Raw genomic sequence first — 25398 nt, 5'->3', positions numbered from 1 at the left:
TGACAGGTAGAAGCCATTTGCATGTATGTCCATTTTTTTCTCCTTCCCCATTTCAAAGGAAGATGAAGATGTGGCTCCTCCTACTCCTGCTTCTCCCTCCCTGACGGCCAAGGAACCTCACTTCCTTTCTCCTAAGTGCCCTCTGGCACTCTGGATAGTGTAAACTTCCTGAAGGTAGAGACAGTTTTATTCATTGTTGTGTGTTTGCATCTGGAATATAGTAGATGGATTTTTCTTTTATTGAAAAATTGAGATAATGTTTAAATGAACAAATAACTTGTGAGGTTATATATCATAATCCTTCTCAAGACTATACATGTATATTTTTATGTTCATGTGCTCATATCTGCATGTATATGAGTTAAAACTCTCTCAACCTGCTGCCGAGTATTTGTCTTTGGGAAGGACATCCTGATTCCCTATCCTATCATCTCTGCAGGTAAGGATTTTTATCCTGTCAAGCTTCCTTGGGGAGTGAAAATAAGCAACAAGTTTAAGGCTCTGGGAAGGGAGAATGGTATTGGTAGATGGAAAAGGGTAATAAAACTAGGGAGGAAATAGCACTAGTTTCTGTGAGAAATTAGAATAATAGGGACTATTATTCCACTAGCTATACTAGTGGAAATAATCTGAGTTTCAGTTCATTCCATTTACAGCAAAGATTAAATTCAGTAGTCTCTTTTCCCCAAGTGCTCTATTTCTGATTTGGAGCCTATCAATTCTAAAATTCCTGAAATACTAATTAATTGGCTGTTTAATTGTTCTCTATTCTTTTATCTTTGGAGACTGGGAGCAGGAGGAGCTAATAGAGCCCTGAAAAACAATCTCTGGGCCCAGGGAAAGGTCTCTCACCTTTGACTTGGACTTAATCAGTATTCAAAATGGTTTCATTTAGAATCTAAACTTTAGAGCAGTGCACAAAAGTCACCTGAGGAGTTGGTAAAATGCAGATTCTGGAGTGAGGCCCAGAATTCTGCATTTCTCACGGGCTCTCAGCTGGGGCCAGTGTTGCTGGCCCACAGGACACACTTTGGGTAGCAAGCATTTAGAAGAAAGAGCCTAAGAGTGCGAGGTCTTCCAAAGTTAACTGTTTCTTTGGCCTGGACTCATAGTTACTTTGATAGCAGAAGGTCTGAATCCAAGGACTTGGCTTGGAGAAAAAATACCCTTTGAGAAACTCCTGCCCTTTGCCAAATAGTTCATCCCATCCTGGGAGTCTAGAGCAGGGGTGGGCAAACTTTTTGACTCGAGGGCCACAATGGGTTCTTAACCTGGACTGGAGGCCCGGAACAAAAGCATGGATGGAGTGTTTGTGTGAACTAATATAAATTCAAAGTAAACATCATTACATAAAAGGGTACGGTCTTTTTTTTTCAATAGTTTTATTCATTTCAAATGGGCCGTAGTTTGCCCACAGCTGGTCTAGAGAGTCTGCGATATAAAACAATCGAATAACTGGTATTCATGGCGATGCCTCAGCGTTCCATTTGGTGAACTGTCTAGAAGGCAAGCAGGGTAGTAGTCATTAGTTTAGCTATATTTTCATGAGTGATTAAAACCAGTTAAGCTTACGTGGATAAGTCCGACAATCTTATGAGGAAATCTTCATTCCTGGAAGGTAAACACTGTAATACCTGGCCAGTAGGCTTTTTGAGGTGTCAACTGCCACTTGGTATCTTTGTCTAGACCAGCAGTAGCATTCTAGGTTGCTCTTCCAGTGAGGAGGATAAATGGAATCTGCTCTGTTGGCATTGAATTCTGTCTCCATCACTCATTGATATTGAGAACTTGGGCAAGTTTTCAATTTCCCTGACCCTGTTTTACTCTCATACCATTTCATCCCAGCACTTTTAGAAAAGATATGCAAAAACTTCTGGCATAGTTACTATTCCTCACCATTAGCCCCCCCCCCCCCGCCCCTCCCCACTCGCTTTTGATCTGGTTGGCAACTTGCTGTTTGGAGATTAGTGGTTCTTGGCTACCTCTCACCTGAACATCTTCACTGGCTTCTTTCTACTGGTAAGAGGAATGTTGGAAGGTATGCAGACTTCCTTAAGCTTTTGCAAATCTCTGGAGCTTACAGATGGGAGCAGATACTCTTGACTTCTCAGCGTAGACCATCAGAGTTTAGATGAACCTTTTTCACAAGGTAGAGTGATCCATATACACATTTATGTTAAACACACACACATTTAAAGTTTGTGTTGTGTGGGAATAATAGTGACCAGTTATTAGCCCCTGGGTCTCTTCTCTAAAAATGGTTGGAATTCCAGGCTACTATGTGCTGTGTAGGCTCCTCTAGCTGAGGCGTGATAAGATATGGTCTGAGCCTTCCTAGGTTAGAAAGGGTGTGGCAGGTATTCAGTTCCTTTGTGCCATGTAACATTGAATTGCACTGGCCTTGGTCTGGACCGAGGCTTGTCCTTGGTTAGATTAGGCACACCCCATATAATACTTGGCTTTCTTTCACTCTTGCCTCCCAGCTCTGCCTGCCTCTTAACTTTGGATTCTTCTTTTTCACTATGAAATGAGGGTTCAGTTGCTCTTTTGTGCTGGTGCCTATACCCTTCCCATCTCTGAGCTTTTGTTTATTCCATATCCTGCTGTTCTCTAAAACTTTACCAAAACAATCCGTGAGATTACTGATTCATTACTCAGCTTTCTCAGAAATAAGACTGCTTGGTATTTATTGGCCTTACAGTAGTGTTTGCTTATCAGGTCTTAAGTCCTTATGACCTTATTCTGTGAACTCTACAAACAACTTCTATAACTTAAAACATATATATGATCTGCATAATTAATATTAGTAACATATGTATGTGAAGTATTTAACTTTTTTTAGTCCCCATAACTGAAGCAAAATCTAATCAGAGGACCTGATTTAGGAACCCTGTTTCGAAGTTGCTTCTAACTTGCTGTGTGACTTTAGGCACTATTTAACCACACTCACTGGGCCTACATGTACCTTAACCTGTAAATTAAGATTGGATTAAATCAGCTTTTGAAACCACTGTGGTTTGTTGGGGGTGAGGATGGGAAAGACAAAGCAGTCAGGGGGTTTATATATTGAAGACTTTTCCCCATTTAATAAGTTGGAAAAAACTCATGATGGCAATTAACATCACTACAGTCTGGTTTATTTCACCAAGGATCTAGGAGGCCATCCCAGGGCTCCGTCTCTTTGCTCCTGCTCCTACATTCTAGCAGCACACAGATTTTTGTAAGCCTCAATGCTCCCCATCGAGTCCTTCTCCATCTTCAAAAGACTTGAGTGTAAAACATGTCCTGTCCTGTCAAGAAACATTAGTTGTCCCTGTGGACGAAAAGGGGCCATATATTAAACCTGACCATCTCAGGCCGCCTGTGGTGGCCTTACAGAGGATGGTCTAAATTAAGACTTTTAACTAAAAGCAGTTTATGGTGGGTAGTCTTGTCCTAGAAATCTTCCCTGACAAAGGTCAGTTTTCACCTTTACCAATAGGCCTGTTTTTTTTTTTTTGTATCTATAACAACATTCCTTTGGAATGTCAAAGTAATTTTTTTCAGACCCCTCAAAGCAGAGGCACCACTCTGTGGAGACCACAAATCCCTCATTATTAACTGTTGACTGTTAACCGTTCTATATTCACCTATGTAAGACAAGTATGTCTACCATTTTACTTTTTATCCAATCCGAGGTTTCCCTGCTTTGCTTTCTCTGGCCTCCCTAATCTGTCACAAATAGATTTCATGTAACCCATAACCCACTTACGGCTCCTCTTTTGATTGTAATGTATAAACTAAGGTGCAAAACTGGCATTCTCTGGAGCATTTTCTGAATCTGTTGAGATTTTGCTTCCTGGCAATTATCAATTTGGCTCAAATAAACTCATAAAAATTCTCTACAGGCTTGAGTATTTCTTATATTGACATCCCCGTCTTCCCAGAGTACCTTTTCCCCACTTTGGTGGCAGAGTACACTTCACCTTTCTGGCAATTGTGTATGTGTAAAGAGAGGGGCAGGGTCATTGTTTCTTCATTCTAATCATGCAGTGCCTGGTGGTGTACTTTTCTGGAAGTGCCATAGATCTACCATATGGCTCAAAAACTCTTTTCTCTTTCAGGATCGAATCATCAATTTAGTTGTTGGCATCTTAACATCCTTATTGATTCTAGTAAGTATCTTTATTTTGTGTCTCACCCTGGCTCTTAGCCAAAGTTTTAAAAACTTTAGTATTGTGGTTCAATTAACTCTTCAAAAAATACCTAAAAGGGGCCAGCATATCAGCACGTGAAGCATTCCAGTCATAATTACATTAAGACTTTTCAATTTTATTACCACTTAAAATTGCAATTAGTAACTTGAGTAGCTAAATTGGTTTTCACATAGTTGAATATGTGAAATAGTACAAGTCAAATAACTTATTTTTTCTGAGTATGCCTAGTAAATAAGGAATGTGTCAGTGTCTACCACAATTCCCTTCTGTACATACCCTACAGGTCATCACTTTTTTTGTTAATATCTTAAATTTACTTTGTTCCTTAAAGCACATTCATCATATTTTGGGTTAAAAATATTTGGTCATATTACACAGCAATTTTTCATCCTGAATAATATAGGTTGGTGCTATCACAGTAAATAAAAAAAACAAAGCTATTTCCCATAGTCTGAGAGTGACATTTCTGTGGCGCATATTCATTAAATGTAAGAAAATTTTAGGCAATTTGTTAACAAGGCTTATTAATAAAAAAGAATAGATTGCTGTATCTGTGGTAGAAATAGATCTCCATAGGGCATTAGAAATCCCTTTCAATATTTTTCAAAATGTTAAGCAAAAACAGTTTTGGTCATATTCGTCATATTTTTTGTTGTTGGGAGTATTCAAAATAACAAAAAGGTTAGAACTTTTCCCAATGTAATTATTAATCCTAGGAATGAGGCTAAGATGCTTTTTAATCTTTGTTAAGAGATTATTTCGAGGTTAGCTAGTTATACTGCTCTTTGTTTTGTCTCCTTTCATAAAGGAGGAAAAAATTAGAAAGAGGAAGTACTAAATGAAGTAATAGTCAAGCAAGTATTTTATTAAACATTACATTAAAATTAACATTCCGTAAGGCAAATCTGGTGATACCATTTTACAATGTGAAGTATATATTACATTGTCTAACCAAATTACTCCTAAGGCCTAATTTCTCTTCATACAGGTAACGCTGATCAGTGCTTTTGTTTTCCCTCAACCACCTCCAAAACCATTGAATATATTTTTTGCTGTCTGCATCTCTTTGAGTAGCATTACTGCCTGCATACTTGTGAGTACTGTTTAGAATTGAAATTGAATATCCTGGAGGGCTGAAGGTTGCTGTGCCTGGACAAATGCCCAGCTCTGGGTCTATCTGAAAGGGTATCTCTAATTAACAACCCCACCCCTAAGGATGTCAGAATTCTCAATATTAATTGCAGGGTTTTCTTTTATAATTTGAATTCCTTTTCTCTTAAATCCCAAAGTTGTAACCTTAAAGAGAAACTTCCCTTGGTGCTAAAAAATGGAAAAAAATAAATACTTAAAAAGACTTAGGTGGCCAAAAATTTGTTGAACTTTACTTATCTTCCTTCAAGAACTGCATACTGGGCTCAACAGGCTTTGGGAAAGGCCATTACTGCTCTTACAGGAAGAGATAGAGCCACTAGCACTCTGGATTTATTTCTAATAAAAAGTCTGAGTAATTCTCCAGGGAAACCTAGAGCTGCAGTTGTATCCTTGTCACTACAGTTTCAATTTTACTACAGAGCTTTTCTTTGAGGTGAGAAAGATGGTGATAGGCCTCAGTTGGGTATTTGCCAAGTGTTCAGTCATTCATTAGTTGGTTATTTTATTTCCTTTGATGAGAGGCAGAATCAACACAGTAAACCCATTAAGAGTATTTGTTTTGACTCACATAGGGCTTGACTCATAATAGCAATATGCTCATTTAACTTAAGATTAAACAGGATCTCTAAACTTCTAATGCACCGACTCTGCTGTCCTATGATCTGAGGGGAGGACTGGCCACCTCACTTTAGGAGCCTTTGGAACAAAGCTACCAGAGATGCTCTCCTCCCATCCCCAGCTTAAAGCCAGAAGTGACTAACAGTGATTTAGTTTAAACCAAATACATGCATATGTAAGCCCAATTTTGTACTGGCAGTCTGAATTGTATATGAATTAAGAAGTTGTTGCCCCTTCCAGTATCTAAAGGAATTGTATTTTTTACTAAATATGAAGGGGTGGGGAAAGATAGGTTTGTTTGTATGGGAAAATATACAAAAGAATAGACTCTGGCATACTCTTAACTGCAAACCTACTTTTGCCCACCCTATATTTAAAACATCCAAATGGCACACATTTTTGAATGCTTGCCAAATGATTGGGGGATGCTGTTGATTTAACATAGAACAGTGTTAACTGAGCAAACAGCAACAGTATGATTTTGGATGTGGAAACTTAGTGGTACTACTTGAATGATAAAGAATGAGAATTAAATTCTGGCTGCAGTAAGTCTCAGGAATGTAGATTAATACAAAATCTGTCTCATCCAGAGGAAAAATAATTAGTTGTATTTTAAATACTTGAACCAATGGCTATTACTTAAATTTTTATTTAATTCTTCTTCTTTTAGATCTACTGGTATCGACAAGGAGACTTAGAACCGAAATTTAGAAATCTAATTTACTATATCTTATTTTCTATCACCATGTTATGTATATGTGCGAACCTGTACTTCCATGATGTGGGAAAGTGAGGCTGCCAAGGAGAAAATACTTACCAGGTCTCTTCAAAGCTATACATTAGGACTGTGAATAAAAGCTGGATAAGGTATGCTGAAGAATCTCCTGCACAAGTCTGATACATGATTTTCATGTTAACTGTAAATCTAAATTCCCTCTTGCAGGGGAGACTTTATATAGATCACTTTGCTTTTTTAAGGAGCTGATGTTGCACTTAAACATTCCAACCCTTAAAGCTCAAATAGCACAAGTAATTTTCACTTTTGAAATTGAAATTTTTTATAATGTAATGGCATGGCGAAAGGCTATGTAACAAACAATCTTGCATTTTAAGACAAATATTCTTTTATTTCTGTTAAACTGAATATACAATTATTGTTCCCTAGGCAACCAACTCTTGCTTAAAACTACAATTTGTTTTCACATTAACAAAACAGAGACGGTGAAAAGACAATTTGATTGTGAAGATCTAATTACAATAATAAATAAAATAATTTATACAAGGCTGTTTTTTTTTTTTTTGTTTACTTTTCCATAGAGTCATATTTGTTAAAGCTTTAAAAGGCTAGTTTTGGTTCAACCTTCTCTAGTACAGGGATGACTCTTGATTTGTTTCATTTCATTACAGAAGCAAATTTTGTTTTTTAAAATTGCCCGAGAGGGAGAAATTTTATCACACCCTCACCAGCTAATGCACTAAGTGAACAGCAAACTCTGACACCCTCCTTAATTATTTTCTGGATACTTTATATTGTAAAACACGTAAGAAATGGTCATAGTATAAGACAGGGAACTTCACTTCCTTCCCATTTCATTTTACTTCAAAGTGCTAATTTTGTAAACTGATGACAGTGGGTTCTGAAGAAGTGAAAACTGAGTTTTGACACTACCCTCATTCATAGTCCCTTTAAAGTAATAATAATAATAATAAAAAAACCTGTAGTGAATATTTTTTATCTCTTAATGCTTTCTTCTCTACCCAGCTTGAATCGGCTCCCAATGCCAGCAATCAGTAAAACCAAAGGAAACTGCAGCACAATCACCTCCTAGGTCTGTGTCCTTGTATGCTGGTCAGTCTCAAGCTAATGATAATCTTTTTGAAGAAGGTCACTGGTAACTCCAGACCATGTTGATGAAATATAAACAGGCTTACTTGGGACTGGACAGAGACTCATATCTGATCATCAGAGATGAATATTGCCATTTCTAAAACAGTAGTTAAACTTTGGTGATTTAAAACTTTTCTCAGTGGCTGAAGTGAATGAAATTCCCTGCTAACAGATGGCACTTATCACAGGGATCTATGTATTTAAGACCTCCCATACTATACTTCCATAAGACTAGACCGCAGATGATATATTTAAAGGAGGTAAAAAGTCATAGCAGCAACACTGTTCTTGGCTTAAGCACTGTATGTATTTAAAAGCCAGAGGAATGGTAAGTTAAGCCTCTTGGGGGTTTCTCCTATTTCTTTGGGGATGTTGTAATTAACAGTGTGGCTTCTTTGCCTGAACTACCTGTTTCTAAGAATTACCTAATGACAGTTTACCAAATCTTCAACATCCTTTGAGTCTTCTGAAACAGGACTGCCCAAAGATGACCCAATGATATTTGATTCTTCTCGATGATGTTGGAATATGGGATCTGTAATGAGTTAAATTTAAATCAGTCTTAAATATATATAACATATATATTTCCTAATCCATGTCAAGAATCTAGAGTAAGTATTCTACCAAAGTGAAAAATTTAACAAGAAGACTAATCTTCATCGTTGGATCAAGAAAGACTAAAACAACTGAATTAAATATCTGCCTGATTTGTCTCCTTAAGACTTACCAGGCATATGATGGAGATGTATCACAGTACCTGTTAGTGTTGTCAATGGCAAGACAGATTCCGTATCTATAACATCTGATGCCTGGATAAAGCCATGTGGTGAAGGAACAATAAGTATTGTTTCATCATCAATTGTTGTTTGACCAACTTGTTCTTCTATAGTAGGAGACTCTAAATCCTAAATAATAATAATAATAAAAAAAGATTCTGACTCAAATTCCTTATTAGTTTTCCTTAAGATCCCAAACATGTTTAACTTTCAAGGATCCCATCCTATATAATAAAAGCCTAATGTGCTAAGTGTCCAGTGGTCTGTTCAACCAATCAAAGTGTAATATGCTAATGATATGCTAAGGCTGCTCAACCGCTCGCTATGATGGGCACTGACCACCAGGGGGCAGAGAGTCAACCGTTGACCAGTCGCTATGATGTGCACTGACCATCAGAGGGCCGACACTTGTACTCATAGGTTAGCTTGCTGCTGGGGTCTGGCCGATCAGGACTTGAGTGAGAAGGGAGACGGGATGGACATTCCCTGGAGACCTCCTGTGGTCCCTCCCTGCCCCGATCGTGCACCAGTGGGGGTCCCTCGACCTGGCCTGGGACCCCTCAGGGGATGTTGGAGAGCCGGTTTCGGCCCGATCCTGTAGGCCAGGCCGAGGGACCCCACTGGTGCACGAATTGTACATCGAGCCTCTAGTTTTAAAATTAATATATAAAGAAATGAAAGTTAAGGTCTTAAAATGGACAAAAGAACCAATTCAGTTATAGGTGCCCTGATTATAGAATAATGCTGTTCTGTGGCATGAGGTTCCTAAGCTAAACCATAAAGATCTATATTAATTACCCTCAGGAAAATGCTTCCATGGGTTCCAACAAATGTTTCCAAGGGAATGCTTTTATTTAGTGAGGGACAGAGGAAAGACAGAGCAACACTGCTGGTTGACTGATACTTCTGTGGTCAGAGGTATGGGTTTGCACTTTATTTTGTGTCTAAAGAAAAGCGGTACCACAGGATATCACCCGGTAAATTATTTCTAAGCTCTTTCCAAACTGCAGGCTTGAAGCTCAAAGCAAGAACCCCTAGGCTGTTCACTTAAGTGTAACTTACCTCAGTAACGTAAGTACAGGCCAAATGAGAGCGTGATTCTTCCTCTTGTTTAAGGTCTTCTTCTGTTCTGACCATAACACTATTCATCAGTTCTGTGCTATTTTGGTCACTGAATTTGGATACACGAGCATCATTAAATGATGGCTCTACAGTCACCTTAGGCTGATGAATTTCATCTGGGAAAGTATCTGCTTCTAGGGCATCTGGAGGCTCAGGAAAATCTGATGAGTGCATATCATTATCTACTGTCAGTTCTGCTTGGGATATGGAAGAAGTGATGTCCTCTGTGGCAACTGTCTGAATGATGACTCTCGGTGTGTGACACTGCACTGTGACATTGTCACTTGTGTTCAACAAATGCTCTGGCTATAAAATGTTAAAAAAGAAATATCAATGGCAAAATGAAAAAGTACCTATCATATTCAAATTACAGGCAACAAATTACATTTATAGGTGCTAATATGGGCTACTGTTCACCCCCACCTCTCACTTCTGGAACTGCAGTTTTCTTATCACGATTTTTCTAGAAACCCTGTTCTTTGCTCACATGGGCCTTTGCTCACCTAATATTCCTACTCCCCTAATCTAAGTCCATCACATGTAAAGAGACACAGGGAGTGAGGGATTTACCCCAGTGAAGGCAGAATGAAGATGTAAAATATTGCTCCTGGGACAACAGTGATAGGGAGAATTGTTTAAATAAATGAACTATTAGTGTGGGCTCTTATATAAATTAATCTTGGTCCCTAACAGGTATTCAAATACTTGAACTGAGCTCAAAATAAATTTCCCTCCCCTCAGCTTGTTATGGAAGGCACATGGGTGCTAGCATAGTATTAAAAACTAGAAAAACATGGTGACATCTGTCAGCCAATCTTCTCTACAAAAATTTGAAAACCCAAAGAGTTTATGTAAGGTAACATACAGATAAAGCATGAACGATGATCTGTTCAGGAGAAGCAGGTGCAGCAGCCGTCAGGGTTACTGTGGGACTAGCAGTCAGAGTGAGGGGAAGGCCTTGGCTTGAGCCTGTCTGAAGCAGGTAGGTACCTGGAGTCCCAGTGGGCTGTAAATGGAAAGACTAAAAGAATAAAAACAACATCAGCACAGGTGCATAGACTATTGAGTTAAGTAAGTAGACTTACTAGTACTCATTAAGCCTAGTTTTGCATCCCAAATGGGGACTAATTTACTAGCCACAAAAGTACATACCAATTGTGTAGGTGTAAACAAGTAATAAAATGGAGGTTATAATATCCTTTACTATGTATCCCTCTTAAGTAATTACTTGGCCTAGAGTTAAAAATAGAGAGGCAAGGCCTTTATCCTGCTCTTTGCTTTCTGTATTTCTATGCTCTGCTCTTACTTGTTTCATGGGACTAAGATGTGGTCACATGAGCCACTGTTTCTCTTGTTATCCTTTCTCTTTAGCACATAAAAACTAGCATTCTCCCAATTTCAAAAGCTTCACATTTTTTAAAAGGCACTGCAGCAGTGTTACTTGAAAAGATTTTTTTCATAGAATGATTTTATCAAATATTTTTTATATTAAGAGGAAATGTACAGACATAGCAATTAGCAGTGTTCTGCTAAAGGAAAAAAAATTACTATTTGAAAAGCTGGTAAACAGACAATACATTTATTTTTTTGATATTATAGAAGTATGACAACTATTCAACACCCATACACCTTTCACAACCATAAGCTTCTATATAATAATTTGAGTTTGGTTTATATCCTAATGCTCTAAAGAAGTATTTGCATGTTTTTTAGTCTGAAATAAAGTTCTGTTTTCTACCTTTGAAAAAAGATCTTTCTATCCCTATTTTGTAGACTGCTGGGTTAGGCTTAAGTAAACTAACAGAAGTTCTCAAAGAGAACTTTTTGCTATGTTGGCTGTCCTTGCGAGATTTGGCTGTGGAGAGTAAACTCTTGCACTAATAGCCCTTATGTTCACAGCAAATAAATCTTAACATAATTTAAAGAAAATCTACTTTATATTTTCTTCATGAAAATTGAGCTAATTCTGGCTTTACCCTATTTAGAAAGCAGGGCAATAAGTGCGAATTTTTTAAAATATATTTTTATTGATTTCAGAGAGGAAAGGAGATGGAGAGATAGATAGAAACATCAATGATGAGAATCATTGACCAGCTGCCTTTGCATGCCCTCTACTAGAGATCAAGCCTGCAACCTGGGCATGTGCTCTGACCTGGGAATTGAACTGTGACCTCCTGGTTCATAGGCTGACACTCAACCACCTGAGCCACATCAGCTGGGCAAGAAATGGGAGTTTTTAAATAAAATTTCCATCTCCCCAAAAAGAAACTCCTTCAAATTAGCAGTCATAGGTTTGCCTATTTTGGAAGGTTGGAATAAATTGTAGTCAAACACTATATGGCAGTGGTCAGCAAACTGGCTCGCGAGCCACACATGGCTCTCTGGCCCCTTGAGTGTGGCCATGAAGTTTCAATTGCACTGTACACCTGCACATGGTATTTTGTGGCAGAGCCACACTTAAGGGGCCGCAGTTTGCCGACCACTGCTATATGGTATTTTCTGTCTAGTTTCTTTCACTTAATATGTTTTCAAGGTTCATTCTGATTGTAGCATGTATATAAATACTTTTCTCTTTTACTGCCAAATAGCTGTTTGTAGGCTATAGGGCATTCCATTTACCCATTTCCCAATGGGTGGACATTTGGGTTGTTACTGGTTATTATGAATATGTTTATGTATAGGTTTTTATTTAGATATTTCTCTTAGGCTACCTGAAATTAGAATTGGGTCACATGGTTTAACTGTATTTTTAATACTTTTAGAGACTACAAGATTCTTTTCCAATGTGGCTATGCCATTTAGGACTGTGACTTTTAAATTCTGCATCCTCGGCGGCTAGTACAATGTTTACTGAATGAAATGTTGTTAAATAATTTATTCCACAAGGTTTTTCTCAAATAACTAATATGAACCTTTTGGTTATATATTTACTTACGACTCAATACAAAGTTATAGCATGCATGTGCCCTACTCATTAGCACTGTCATTTTTATATATAAAAAGAACATATTATTGGTTTATGTACAGGTGGAGAAAAAGACTAAAATTAATTATAAAAGTGGAAGGCTAATTTATGTTGTCTTCTAAATATCTGGCCTCAAAACCATGGACATTGTTACACTTAATGCCAGTCATGTTTTCATATTTCATTTGCTTATACGTAGCATTTCCAAAACTAATTCCAGCTGATCTTTCTTATACATAAAAATGGCTAATATCTACTATGTGAAATATTACTCACTGGAAGGATCTCAAACGTTTGTAGTGTCCCACTGTTTAGTGTTATTGTTTCCGAGTCAACAGGAGCAGCAGGGGAGTCTGTTGAAGCTGTGGCAAGAGCAAGGACAACAATAAAATGCTGTATAAATGTCAATTTCCTAGTGTACTACTTACTTATGAAGGCAATATTATACTGAATAATTTGTCTGGAAAGCTGAATTCATTTAAATTTCTTTTGAGACATTAAGAAATGGATTTGTCTGGGATGGCATAGGTCAGGGATTGGCAAACTGGCCCACAGTCAAATCCAGCCCACTACCAGTTTTTGTAAATCAAGTATTACAGGAACACAGCTACATGCGTTTCTTTTCTATGGTTACTTTTGCACTACAGTGGCAGAGTTGAGTAGCTGTGAGAGAATATTTACCAGCCCTTGGTATGGGTCGTAAAATATTTCTAGTGTTAGTAATTAAGAGGAATACACTGAGACTAACTTGTAAAGAAATAGGAAGTTGCTAAAAAAGAAAATTTCCTAGACATTCTGGTAAGTGGTATAGATGTCTAGAATGGTAGTCCTAAAACACTAGGGTTTAGTTTTAGTGGCATCACCTCTTAGCAATGTAAACTTGGGCAAATAACTTACTTTAATTCAAACTGAAGTCCAGAGACTTTGTCCTGCCTACCTCATATAGTCGTGAGGATTAAAACCATGAAATAAATATAAGTATTTCAAACAACCACGTTTGGGAGACTGAACAGCACTCTAGAGATCAAGCAGTATAATCTCTTTAGAGATGTGTCATCTGAGACTCAGACTTTCTCTGTCTGCTGAAGGTTACCTAGAACTAAAACTTTACTAGAAGAAAGGTCTCTTCTGGTGCTTTCAGTTGCACCTGTAGGTATATCCATCTGAAAAATGACTTGCAATCAACTCGTGTAATGTTTATTTTAAGTTTATTATATTCTGACTAAAACACTTCTCAGTTGGAAAGAAATGCACTTCATTTGGGTTATTTCTCTTACTATTTGATGGATTCTTAAGATCATACCTAGAATAATTTGAAGTGATTCCTGATAACCTAAATCAAAGGTAAACAAACTGTAAATGTGCCTCGAGGCTAAGCTATGCTGTGAATGAACATTAAGGTATCATTTATAAAATGCTATTTTCCGAAAAATTATTGCCAACACAGTAGTCAACAAAAATTGTAGCAATCTCCATGCACCATCAATTTAGAGCCAACAGTAGCTCTTGTATTTATGGTGGACTAGTAATTTCAGTTGCTTTGCAATTGTTGAGTATAAAAACAAGCAGTGCCAAAGAAAAATTCTTCATGCTTTATTACAGTGATAGAAAACGAAAGCAAATAACCAAACTTAAATTAGAACTTTAAGAATAAGACAGGAATGCTTAATATAAGTGTCTATAAGGTAACTTTGATAGTCATTGCATATACACATATATAGTGTTAATTACATAGGTGGCCCAGTGATTTTTAGACAGGATCGTAGGGTACATTTGAAAATCTGTAGGGTGTTTTTTCCCCATGACTGGAAAGCACTACGTGCATTCTGTGGGTCAAGGGACACTGACCATCCTGCAGTGTGTAGGAGTCCTGCCAACAAAGAACTGCCCCACTCAAAATGCCAATAATCCCGTGGTTGAGAATGACACACAGTGACTGGTGTACTCTTGGCAATGACCTTCCCATAGTCAAGCTGCATTATGTAGAGGGAAAAAAAGTAATGTAAAAGTAAGTTAAGGATAATATACATGGCTCTGAGAATTTTATGTTCATTGTCACTCTAATGGGAAGAAGTAAGATGATAAACTTGGCTTAGGTCTTAGGAAATATATTTCCCCTTCCTACAACAATTGCTAGAGGTTCTCATAATCTCATTAAGCACAAAGATGTCAGGGGCTAAGGAAAAGACAGATAAATCAACAGTTCCCACAGGAAACTGGCTCTTTAGTCCCTGAAGAAAATCTTTTACAACCTCATCAAAATCCCTTTCTTTTACATGCCACCTCAAATCCATTCAAATTTGTGACTTCCAGAGAATTACCACGAAAGATGTGCCACCTTATGGTCTCTATTTCCTTGCTCAATTGACTATATGAGGTAGTTTTCTATTAACTATTAATTTATAACATCTAGAAAGGTAATTTCATATTGTCTACAATGGCTGGCCAATTGGTTATCAGCACTTCCTGTCATATTCATCTTTTGTGCAAATATTCAGCCAAAGAGATCCCTTAGATCTCCTTTAATTCATCAACTTGGATAAATCTCAACATTCTAGAAGATTGCAAGGAATCAGAGCCATTTACCAAATTATATGGGTCACATAGCAAAAAGTCTTGAGGTCCAAACACTTACAGACATGGGTGATCTGGACAGGAATCTGCAAGGCTGCCATGGGGCTTGGGGAGATAGCTGTATTGTCTTCCAAGCGGGCCACTCTGATCTGAACGTGCTGTACACTGGAACTGGAATTACTGTTTGGAACTCCAGATCCCGATTTGTTCTCCAAAAGCGTTGGGTTGTTTTTTTGATTCTCATGTAACTGTTTAAGACCTTTTATTAAGACTGAAGGGAGATGGGTAGACAAAAAGAACATTGACTCTCCGACAGACCACCATCTAAGCAGCAAGGGAGGTGGGGGTAAGGAGGGAAAGTATTTGGAATAAATAATTGTATGCTGGATGTGAAATCTTACCAAAATAATAAAAATATTTTAAAACTACAGCCTGTCTGGGAATTTTTAGAAATGTTCTCCATCACAACAGACTTAAAAAATTCATGACATAATATGTATTGTTCTTGCCATTTAAGATGCACTGAAAAATATCCATTGTGAGGAACATGGAAATAGGACATTTTCCGTGTCCTAGGGTTTTTCATAAAATTCTTACTACTTAGTAAAAACATTGGTAATGCTAAATAGCTTATTTTCATTTTAAAATGAAAATGTACTTTCCCCCACAAGGACTCAAGGGCACTTGAATATTTTAGCCACTGCAAGAACAGCAGCTCATCGTCTCCAAGCTAATACCCATCACCTTGAGTTCTTGTCATGATAAACTACATCAGTCCTCCCAGGTGGTGCTGCAGTCTGGCTTGGTTCATGTTACATTAGTATTCATTCACTGTTCTGGGGTCTTATCAGATTTATACATTTATAACAGAGTATTTAATTTTTTTTAAAAAAGCACATTTTCATCAAGCCAAAGTTTCTCAGCATTTAATTTTCCTCTGGAAAAATAGATGTAGGAGAACTATATTAAGGGGAATAAATTTGATAACCTAAATTAAGCAGGTAATTAGTTATTAGTGCCTAAGTGCACAGCAGGTAATGAAAAGTATGCTATGCCTTACTTTTAAGCAATCCCAACGTAACATTTCTAGATTTACATAAATGATATTAAAAATTTACAGAGCTATTATTTATTTATGTATTTATTTTCTATTGTCTAAAGTTTTACATAGGTCTCCTTTTCCCCCAGTTGACCCCCTCCCCCATCCCTTCCCAGCCCAGGCAAGCCCCCATCACCCCAGTGTCTGTGTCCATTGGTTATGCTAATATGCATGCATGTAATTCCTTTGGTTGCTCTCTAACCCCTCTCCCCTACCATTTGTGTTCAGATCGATCTATTCTTGTTCATTACAGAGCTATTGTTGTACAAAATAATTTATCACAGATTTTCTCTCATATTATTCAACTCATAAAAGTGGATTAAACTTCAGTTTTCAGAAGCAGAAGCCCTCTTAGTTACTTGGTGTAAAAAATGAAATGGAAGTTGTCTTTTAAAAGGAACTCTATATAAGAGTGTCCTAATGATTGCTCTGAAAAAAAATAAAAAGAGGTAAAAAAAAACCCAAAAAAACCAAAAAACAAAAAAACTTCAGTTTTCAGAAATTCATCTTTGTACACAATGAAAATATATACAATTTAGTTCTTCATAGTTTATGTGAAAACAAGAATGTGTACAAATGTGTAGATTTTTATCTTAGGTGCCTTGAAAGTACAAATCACATCAACTCTTGTTTTCCAAGAAATAGGGCATCAGAGATTTAAGTGAAAATCTGTATCTCATTATCTTTTTAGCTGAGACAAAGAACTTCTAACTTCTAACTCATGAGGAGCAAATATGGTTAAGAGAAGGGACTTAAGCAAGAAATACATTACCAGGGAATGAAACATCTTTATGGTTTGCAATTTGCCTTTTGATGGTCCACCATTTACTTCGAAGCCACTGTGGTGAACGAACACTGCTCCATCCCTCTGCTAACAGATCCCAGTTTATGTCATTTTCATCAGCTACATCAAGCTCTGCTATCCTATAGGTTACAAAATAAGCACCTGTTAGATGTTAGTTTATTTCTCCATAATATCCCTTCTCATGATGACACTGGTGGTAACAGGAATGGCAGGTTATGTCATTGAGATGCTATTGTTAAGTTGCATGGGGTAGGTAGGATTCCAACAGTGCAGAGCTGTTTCCAGAGCTAAGAGCTATGAAATATCACCAGCAACAGACTTTTGTTAATGGTACAACCAATGGGCAGAACTGTAAACGAACCAGATAAAGCACTGTGAAGGAATGGGAGTAGCTAAAGGTCAGAATAGGGTAAGAACAGGTTTAGTTGTATAGTGTTCTGCAATGTTTTATAGCATGTTATAGGAAGTTATTTCCAGGATCTGAGCTTTCCCATTTGTAAAATTAAAAAGTATTTAGAAATGAGCTATTTATAAAGACTAATTAAAAAAAACACACTATTAAAAACAAGACCCAAAACAAAAATGACAAGATAAAAACAACTCCAGCAACAACCCAACCCTCCCTAAAAATAACTAAATTTGGGGTTTTGATGGTTTGTTTTCTAGCTTTAACTCTCATGCTGATTTTGATTTTCAGTAGGGAACAGTCACAATAATAGCTTCTATTAATTACTTCAGTGTCTCAAATATTTTCTTGATGGTTTTTTTGCCCATTTGAGTCACTGACTCTTCATGGTTAAAGTAACTAATTAAAAAAATAAGCTTAGGATTATTACCTTAGTTATTTTTTAATATGTATGAAACGCAAGTGCCTGATCTGGTCCAGTTTGAAGGTGTGGGGTAACTGTAGACTGGGTCCCCTTCTTGGCATTCCTAGCACAGTAGCCAAAGATCGGAGGGCATGGAGACTGAACAGCCCTCACCTGCAGCATGGCCACCTAGCCCAGGAATGAGGCACACACCGGCGGGACAGCGGAAAAGCTGCACTGACGCGGCCTGTGCCACACCTGTTCTGTGGATATAGAGAACTCAGTCTCCACGCCTTCAATCTGGTACTTTGCACAAGCACTAACATCACTATAAAGGAACAAACAAAAAATAAAAAAGAGCTCAATATGGAATATGGGAAGGATGCTTTTCAGACATTAGGCACTTAGGGAAACCAAAAGAGGAAAATCAAGGCGCCGACAGCAATTAAGAAGCTTCTGTCATTAAAAGATTTAGGACACAAACCTGAGGATGAGATTGATTTCATCTTCCTTGGTCCACTCAGTACCTCCACTCTGCTTCCAGTTCAGGTAGTTGAGCCATTTAGAACGACACTGCTTTTCTGAGCGGGTACCCACTCGTTCTGCCACAGCTGCCCAAGACACACCCTGTGTGACGGTGTCACCGGGCTCAGTGCTGGTCAATTCATGAACCACCTCTGCCAGTCTCTTTTCTTCTTCTTCGGTCCACTTCCCTGAAAAAGGAAATCATCCAGAACACTACTGCTACCTGCTCGCTCTCTCTCTCTCTCTCTCTCGCAGATCAGACTCAGCCCTGTATTTGTAAGGACTGCTGGGAAGTAGGCAGTAATACTAAAATTATTTCTGAATAACCCTCAGGTGTGAAACTGCATATAATACCTACTCGAACAGTTGCATTTTACTAACCCAGGCAGGTTCTTAGTACAAAAGAAAATACTACAGAATACAAATACAAAGCACACAGTGACTATTTAAGAAAAACTACTCAAAGCATAACTAGAAAGAATTTTATGTACTCTCCAGTTGTACTTGATCATAAATGGGAGGAGCTTCACCGATGGCTTCATGGGCACAGAAACTCATACTCTATCTTAGGCTCAACAGGAATGAATGGTGAGGGCAAGTGAAATAACATATATGGCCTCCCACCCATTTTAGTAAAAATAAAAATAGGTTTAGACTGTCTCCTTTCCCCACTATCCCCACTACTGTAAATACAAGTCTGAGACTGGCATTCATGCATATTTTTATTACAGGTTTTTCTGAACTCATAAACCCACTAATAACATGTAATGCTGCTCTTGGTCTTTTCTTAAGGAGCTTGAGTAGAAAAACAGAAAGGAAAAGACTTGTTTCTATTTTGTTACTATTAGTAGGTAAAGACTTCTGGAAAAATTTAAAAAGGCTATGTGCTTGCTTCCAAGATTTGTTTAATCAATATTTATTGCCTATTATGTGTTAGGCACAGTCTGGATACCATGGATTCAAGACAATGTCCTGCTCTCCCATGGTAGGAAAGGAAGGGAAAACCCAGACTGCTATCTCATGGTGTGGCACAGTGGAGAGAACTCCTGATCAGAAACAATATGTAGCAACATGGAAAGATGATGTGCAGCTCAAACTCTCAGGCTGGCAATCCAGGAATGGCACGGTTTTTGTCCAAATCATGCTAACGAAGGGGGTTCTGTACTCACAACATCTTACATGAACCTCTAGGGTCCATCCTACATCTAAATCTCCCATTCTTACTTCATTCATTAAGTTGTCATTCACTGGAGAATGAGTTGGTGGGATTTATGTCTTCATTGCCTTGCAGATAATAGTGCTGGTGGAGGGATTTAGCAGGAAACATTACTGATTTCACTTTAGCAGGGTAGGAGGGTGAAGAAAATATATATATACTGGAAGTTCAAGCTTAATTTGAGAACTATTTTTCTTATTAAAAGACTAATTAGCCCAGTAATACTTTCAACAATAAGGATTAAAAAAAAAAAAAAAGGACTAATTAGCCTGGCCGGAGTAGCTCAGGTGGTTGAGCATTGTTCTGTGCACTGAAAGGTTGCTGGTTCGAACCCTGGTCCAAGCACATATGGAAGGCAACCAATCTATGTTTCTCTCTCACACTGATGTCTCTCTCTCTCTCTCTAAGCATGTCCCAGATGAGGATTAAAAAAACAAAACAAAACTGTTCAGAGACTGGGGATCCTTCAGAGAACACTGGCGCTAAAAGGAAACTATAACACTGCCTCTTCTTCCCTTTAGAGAGGAAACTGAGGCTCAAATAGGTTAATGAGAATTTAGTGACAGAGCCTAAATACTGTTACTGGGCACAAAATTTAGGTTTAACAATACCATCTGCACATGTGGATACGGTAAGAATTAAATAAGTATTTGTGATCTGGCCTAGGGACTGAAACACCAAGTTTTTTCTATGGAAAAATTTACTTTGAGTTCAAAACAAGCAAATACAATACAAACTATTGGAACACAGCTTCTTCCTAAGGTGGGACCTGGTTAGAACTGAAGTTTTTCATAAACATATGTTGATAAGCTGTTATTAACAAAGGTTCAACAGTTAGATGAGCTTAAATTAAAATTACTTCCTATATATATGCCTTAAAAATCCCTGTGTGTAATTCTTAAAAATACTTTCCCATCTGCAGCAGTTTTGGGTTGCTACAAAATGGAAACATGCTTGACTTAAAACCTATAAACACTGAAATGTTGTGTCTCTGTGAGCAAGACGACTTTTACACAAAAGCACAACAATAAAGAACTAGTTGGCTCTATTCAGCCTGAAGAAAAAGGAAGACTAGAAAATAAAATTTGAACGAAAGTGAATGACAAATCTCTTTCCAGAACAGACAGGAAAGTGGTATCTGAAAGGCCAGGAAGCTCAAATGTGACCAAAAGATAAAACAAAACCAAAAGACCCACCAGTAGTACTCACAGTACCTGTGTTGCAAGTATCCTTCATCAGTCGGCACCGATCTTTGACGGAAGATGCACTTCTTCCTAGCGCCGCCCCTATTGTTGCCCAGTCATTGCCATGCTTTATCCGGAGCCTAAAACAAGAGTCTGCCAATCAGCATTTGGTTCAACTGTTTTCTCCCTTTTAATTTCATCATTTATTCTTCATTCTTCTTCTTCCCATTTGACTGGTTTGGAAGTTGTGGGCAGCAATACTTTGAGAGCCAAAGTTTGAAAGTGTGGCCTTTTTTTGGGGTCCACAGTTGTCTGTGGGTGAAAAAAAAAACAGGCAGCAATTGCCTTTTTCCTGGGTCAGAGAAGAAATAAGTAACTTGGATACGTGTTCAAAAAAGTCCAAATTTCCCCTCAGGTTATTGACACAATCTCCCAGGCAATCCCAAGATTTTTCCCTTTTGAATACTCCTAACAAGCTCTTCTCAGATATCTGAAAAAGTTTCATAAGTACTTATCATTATAAAGGATCATCCTTCAATTTTTTTCATGATACATACAATACGTTAATTCATACTTTATGGTTCTAACTCAATGAAGCAAAAATTATGTTTCCTGTGAAATAGCCCTTATAAGGTAAGGGCTATTTCTATTAAGTGAAATAGCCCAGAAATTAAGCGAAACACTGCCAAGTCATATTCTAAAGTAAGCATGTAGCACAACCTTGGTTTTGATCCTGGTATATAAGTTCCCCAGATTTAGACTTCAGGTCACTCTTCTGTAACCCGTAACTGGTCTAAGGATGCATTTCATTTGTCAATCAGCGACAGGAGACTAAATTTATGGGCATGGCTACTCTGTGCAGGTATAGATCTGGTAAGTTTTTATGGTCAATCATGCATAACAGCAGGATTAAATTAGACCAGTCTAGAAAAATCTCTTGACATTTCAAAGTAAAACTTTTAAAACACAAGACAAAGTAATAAAACCTAAATATCAGAATTAATGAATCAAAAATTTTAAACTTACTCCTTCAGCTTTTCAATTTCTTCAGGTGTATATCTGGAAATTTAAAGAAATTAAATAAAAAAGATCAATTAAAACAAAGAATGCTAAAAACCTTAATAAAAATCAGAATTTCACTTTAGACCAATGTTAAAATTGATAATATTTTCAAGGTAACCAATTTCAAAGTATATTAATAAAAATTAATACTTCTACTTTCTTTAAAAAACAACAACATACTTTAGCTATAATAAAAGTGAGGACTTTACATGTAATTTTCTCTAGAAAATGCAACATTTAAAATATATTTGCTCCTATGCTGCCTAACTCTTCTTTAAAAATTTGGTTCATGCCTGGCTGGTGTTGCTCAGTGGTTGAGCGTCAGCCTATGTCAAGGCACAGGCCTGGGCTGCGGGCTCAATCCCCAGTAGGGGACATGCAGGAGCCAGCCAATCAATGATTCTCAGTATTGATGTTTCTATCTCTCTCCCTCTCCTTTCCTCTCTGAAATCAATAAAAATATGTTTAAAAAAAAATTCGGTTCAGGCACTCTAATATCATAGCTATTCTGAAATACTTATTGATGACATTGTAAACCAGAGTTAGAAAGGAAATCTATGGTAAATTCTCACAAGGCACATAAAAGTTTAAAATTATCTTCATTTCCTCTACCCATGCATGTGCATTGACATACTCTAGCTCCAATAAAAAGCTCTTTTTTTTTTAAGTGGGCAAGTATACAATACAGTCAATGCAATGCACTTCTAAAAAACAGTAGTCAGTCCTGGCCGGGTGGTTCAGTGGGTTAGAATACTGTCCCATACACAAAAAAAGGTTGCAGGTTTGATTCCTGGGTCAGGAAATATATATATGGTAGGCAATCGATGGTTGTTTCTCTCTCTCTCAAATCAATAAATGTATTCTCAGATGAGGATTAAAAAACAAACAAAAGAGTATCTGATAAGCCATACTATCACCACCTGAAATTCCCAAAGAGAAATAAAAAATATGTCAAAACACCATATAAATCATTGCATTGAAAATATGTCCTCCCATGTTACCTATAATAGAACCCATGCATAGTATCCAGAAATTTAGTTACTTAAAAAAAAGTCACTGAACTAGGAAATGCTATACTATAAAAATGAATAGGAAAAAAATGTTACCAATGAATTTATAGAGTTCTTTTCATACTTCCTAAATCTTTAACCACTATTACAGTTTTTATGTTACTACAAAGCAGACTTTGAGGTAGTAAGTCAGCTAAGTTTTAAATCAAACTTATGTAAAGTAATATAGGTTCTAATTTCCCAAAGAGTCCTTAGTTATAATGAGGTTTCACCATATTCAGAACATGGACCTGGAGAAACATAACCCAAGAATAATTCATAATATGGCTGCCTTCAATTAAGGCTATGATAACAATTCTTTTTTTTCTTTTTTTAAAAAAGCAGTTCTTTAAATATTTCCCCTAATTACATGAAATCATGCAACATTACAAGTTTTCATACTTTCCCACATGGTTTCTGTCATCATACATGCGAAGCACTCTTCTATAAACTGCAAACAAAGGCCGGTTCAGACCCCATGCTATAGTCCTGTAGAAATCTTTTCTTTCGTCTTTTGACATCTCAAAGATGATTTCTGTAGCATCTTTTATTCCGCGTGCCTAAATGGGTTACATTTCTTTGATTTAGGGATTTCTGATAAAATGCATATGAATATACTATACTTTTAAACCATTTTTTAAAAGGTTATCAATGACATCTTGAAAAGTAATGTGTTGCTAATTACAAGTATAAATTTCAAAATGTTGCAAGATAATAGTGATACTTAAATGTTCCCCAAAATAAACTGTATATCTCCCAAAAATCTATGAAAAATTTTGACTTAAAAGAGTAGGAAGTTAGGAAGGCTAGTGGTTGTAAAATCAATATATAGTCATTTGCATTTCTATACAATGTTCATAAAAAAGTCTTTAAAAATTCTCATTACAAAAGCATCAAATTAAAATTAGAACTAAGTCTTAGGCAAGTTATATAAGTCCTTTATGAAGGAAAATATAAAAGTATTGAAAGATTAAAGAGGAACTAAAATGCCCTTGAGGAAAGGGAGGATTTCTTAAACAGCATGCAAAATATGAAAGTAAAAAAGATGATTAATTTTGATATTGAAATGACACCTAAACAAAAGACAGGCCACTAAATTGGACAAGATCATCTGTAACACAACCAAAAAATCATTAGGATCTGGCATACATTAAGTACATCTACAAAAAGAAAAACCCCACAGAAAAATTGCTGAAAGACAAACAGGAATTTCAAAGAGGAACCACAAATGTACAAATAATCATATGAAAACATATAATCAGAAAAACACAAATTAAATCATAATAAAATACCAGATTTATACAATTAATAGCAAAAAGAACCTGTTATGGGACTGGATAAAAAAGATGAAGGGATTTTCGCTGGCTGGTGTAGTTCAGTCATTAGAGTATTGGCCCACACACCAAAGGGTCTTGGGTTTGGTTCCTAGTCAAGGGCACATACCTGAGTTGCAGGTTTGATCCCTGGCCCCATTTGGGGCACATGTGGGTGGCAACCAATTGATGTTTCTCTCTCCTCCCTGCTCCCTCCTCCCTCCTACTCTCTAAAGATTTGTGAAAAAATATCCTTGGGTGAGGATTAACAACAACAACAACAATAACAACAAAAAAAACCAAAACAGAACAAAACAAAAAGAGATAAAGGGATTAGTAGTACAAATTTGGTACTTACAAAATAGTCACAGGAGTGTGAAATACAGCATCCTATCTAATAAAGAGGGAATATGCTAATTGACCCTTATGCTGTCACAAAGATGGTGACACCACAGCCAATAAGGAGGGAATACGCTAATTGATGCCCCGCCCTCAAAGATAGTGGCACCCACAGCCACAAGATAGTGTCACTCAGTCCCCTTGGCCCCGCTGAAGCAGCAGGCACTTGGCAAGGCTGGGCCCGACTCCTGAGTCCCCCAGGCCTCTCAGCCCCCCAGCCGCTCAAGGCCGGCCCAAGGCACAGGCAAGCCTCGGATGGCAGCTGCCCAGCCACCCAGGGCCACCCGAGGCTCAAGTAACAAGGCCTGGTCAAGGCTTGCACTGCCAGCAGTGGCAGCAGCAGAGGTGTGATGGGGGCATCGCATTCCCCTGATCGCCTCCTGCCCCTGAGGGCTACCAGACTGTGAGAGGGGGCAGGCCGGGCTGAGGGACACCCCCCTCCAGTGCATGAGTTTTCATGCACCGGGCCTCTAGTAAAGAATATAGTCAATAACATTACAATAACTATGTATGGTGTCAGGTGAGTACTGGAGGTATGGGGGGGTGGGGATGGGGAGCACTTTGTAAAGTGTATAACGACTATGCTGTACACCTGAAACTAATACAAAATAACACTGAATGACAAAAAAAACAACTTTAAAAAGAA

At 37.6% G+C, this 25398-nt stretch overlaps 2 protein-coding genes across 5 annotated transcripts in view; one reads left to right on the top strand and one right to left on the bottom strand.

Annotated features, from left to right (window-relative positions):
* TMEM243 (transmembrane protein 243) overlaps positions 1-25398 on the top strand; it is a 39626-nt gene that overhangs the window by 10216 nt on the left and 4012 nt on the right. For 2 of the 4 annotated variants that reach the window (XR_001512425.1, XM_006779158.2), the window contains exons 2-3: positions 4104-4154; positions 5185-5289. Coding sequence is in view for 2 of the 4 variants with exons in the window: in XM_006779158.2 (XP_006779221.1) it covers positions 4104-4154; positions 5185-5289 (156 nt within the window). In the remaining 2 variants the exon portion in view is untranslated. Of the gene's footprint in view, positions 1-4103; positions 4155-5184; positions 5290-6636; positions 7251-25398 lie in introns of those variants that run through there. The other 2 variants (XR_001512424.1, XM_006779157.2) reach the window with 2 other exon arrangements.
* The window catches only part of DMTF1 (cyclin D binding myb like transcription factor 1), a 44423-nt gene continuing 26803 nt past the window's right edge, over positions 7779-25398 (bottom strand). Inside the window, exons 8-18 of the mRNA XM_006779159.2 lie at positions 23443-23600; positions 21956-21988; positions 20960-21069; positions 18489-18717; positions 17163-17314; positions 15353-15562; positions 12994-13079; positions 10618-10773; positions 9693-10058; positions 8612-8759; positions 7779-8389 (exon numbers count right to left, since the gene is read on the bottom strand). Coding sequence (XP_006779222.1) covers positions 8280-8389; positions 8612-8759; positions 9693-10058; positions 10618-10773; positions 12994-13079; positions 15353-15562; positions 17163-17314; positions 18489-18717; positions 20960-21069; positions 21956-21988; positions 23443-23600 — 1758 coding nt within the window. The 3' untranslated portion in view covers positions 7779-8279. The remainder of the gene's footprint in view (positions 8390-8611; positions 8760-9692; positions 10059-10617; positions 10774-12993; positions 13080-15352; positions 15563-17162; positions 17315-18488; positions 18718-20959; positions 21070-21955; positions 21989-23442; positions 23601-25398) is intronic.

This window comes from Myotis davidii, unplaced genomic scaffold (genome assembly GCF_000327345.1).
Source record: "Myotis davidii unplaced genomic scaffold, ASM32734v1 scaffold187, whole genome shotgun sequence".
Taxonomy (NCBI): Eukaryota; Metazoa; Chordata; class Mammalia; order Chiroptera; family Vespertilionidae; genus Myotis; species Myotis davidii.
This window is presented reverse-complemented; position numbering and strand designations above follow the sequence as displayed.